The 1,834-nt window shown below is 43.8% G+C and overlaps 1 protein-coding gene across 1 annotated transcript; it reads right to left on the bottom strand.

Annotated features, from left to right (window-relative positions):
• Positions 1 to 199: 199 nt before the first annotated feature.
• Positions 200 to 1,824, bottom strand: LOC111663581 (ubiquitin-associated domain-containing protein 1-like). Its single transcript, XM_023417830.2, has 4 exons — positions 1,721 to 1,824; positions 1,458 to 1,560; positions 770 to 878; positions 200 to 605 (listed from the first exon to the last, which is right to left on the bottom strand). The coding sequence occupies exons 3-4, from the start codon at positions 874 to 876 to the stop codon at positions 215 to 217; spliced, it is 498 nt and encodes a 165-aa protein (XP_023273598.2). The 5' UTR covers positions 877 to 878; positions 1,458 to 1,560; positions 1,721 to 1,824; the 3' UTR covers positions 200 to 214.
• Between the last annotated feature and the right edge of the window lie 10 nt (positions 1,825 to 1,834).

Genomic DNA, 1,834 nt, shown 5'->3' with positions numbered 1-1,834 from the left:
AGGCTGCAAGCAACTTTAGTTATCAGACTTGTATACAGGGGTAAAAAACCTTTTCTGTCTTGCATCTGCCCTGTTTGTAGGATTTGTGGAAATACTACATAAGAGTAATGGAAAGCACACCGGTTTATTTTACACACGTCAATGTTGGGAATTGGCAAAACAGTCCAAATCGTCAGAGACCAGTTACGGTTAATGTTAGTAAAAACAGCTGTCTTCAGCTTCCCAGGTGTGAGCTCTGAGATCGAATTTTAGAAAAGTAAGTCATAGTCAAAGCACTGTATGAAATCTCCAACCTGATAATGACACCCACCCTTGAGTCCGGTCTGAACTCCCGTTTCCTGCGGATCCTCTTGAAGATCTCTGTGAGCTCGTCCTGCCTGCTGCTCTCGTCTGTGCTCGACTGGCTGGAGAGACTACGGAGAAGGTTAGGACCGGAAGCTGAGGCTGAGGCTGACGCCGAGGCAGACGCTGAGGCAGAGGGGCCTGGTATGGCAGCTGCCGTGGCTCCTGCTGCCCCAGAAGAGTCCTGGCCTGGTAGTGGCGTGTCTACAGAGGGGTCGTCTACATGTTCAATCAGCCACTCCATGGCCTGAGTCACTGACATGCTGCAGAGAGAAAGGAGTAGGTGAGAAGTCTGGTGTACGCAAGCTATCCAGAACCAAAACCTATTCCACTATTTAGTGGAAGCCTGGTATGAATGTACATCAAAGTCAATCATTTGGGTTTTTATTCTGAGATGTGAATGTTTAGCTAACAAGTACAGACTTACTGATTCAATCGGAGAGCTTTGATAGCCCTGCTCTCGGGGAAACCCATCTCAGTGAGCTGTTGAAGGGCTGTTTCATCCACCCGATCCTCTTCATCTTCATCTAACATCGCTGCAAGACACAGAAACACCAACAGGTTAGAGGACTGAAACTAAGGCTAGGCAATGTGTGTGAACTGTCAGGATCTGTTTTTACAGCAACAATACATCAACATTTTACATATCAGAACTAATCAAAACATGTCTCTCATATGTAAAACAGATACTCTAAATGTGGTTCACTGCACTGGGCTTGATAGTGGAGTGGAACGTGCCAAGTTTTCATGTTATATCCATATCTGTGTTGGTAAACTCTGGGTGCTCAGGTTGCTGCTCAAATATCAATTGGAAACCTTATGCTGTCCTCAGATGTGAATGTGAATGTGTTTGTAAGTGCTGGCCCCGTAATACACTGGTGACTTGTGCTGGGTGTACCTCGCCTCTTGCCCAATGTGCACTGAGACTGGCAACAGCCCTGCACAATATTTCATTGCATATGAGGTCTGGCGCATTCATAGATGGATGTATTATTGAATTTCTGCTGTATGTCTGGTACATATCAAGCTAAATAGTCTATCATCTTAGTTTTCCTGATGTTGGGATTATTGATATTGACTTGGAAATTGTTTTTTTTAGTGATTGTATGATTCACCATTGGCCTTTTTGAAGAGTTCAACAGCATCAGGGTTCAAGGCAAGAAGCTTCTGAGCAACTTCAATGAGAGAAACCAGGATTTTTCTGAGCTCCGTCTGAAACTGGAACAACACGAACACAACAAAAACAACAAATCAAAAATCAATACCATCTTTAACACTATAATGTTAACTTCTTATGAACAGAATCTACATTTTTTGTTATATATCTGTGTGTTAATGTACACATTGTCAGCTAAAGCCATGATTCTGAGATCCTCACATCTCTGATATTGTGCTGGGTAACAGTGCGGTCAGTGTGGCGTGTGGACAGGTTGGCGGTGGCTTTCAGGATAGCATCTTTGTCTGGAGCTTTGTTATCTTGTTTCTTCTGTGA

The sequence above is a fragment of the Seriola lalandi genome, unplaced genomic scaffold (genome assembly GCF_002814215.2).
Source record: "Seriola lalandi dorsalis isolate HSWRI2012SDOR001 ecotype SW California unplaced genomic scaffold, Sedor1 jcf7180002001079, whole genome shotgun sequence".
NCBI classification, from domain to species: Eukaryota; Metazoa; Chordata; class Actinopteri; order Carangiformes; family Carangidae; genus Seriola; species Seriola lalandi.
This window is presented reverse-complemented; position numbering and strand designations above follow the sequence as displayed.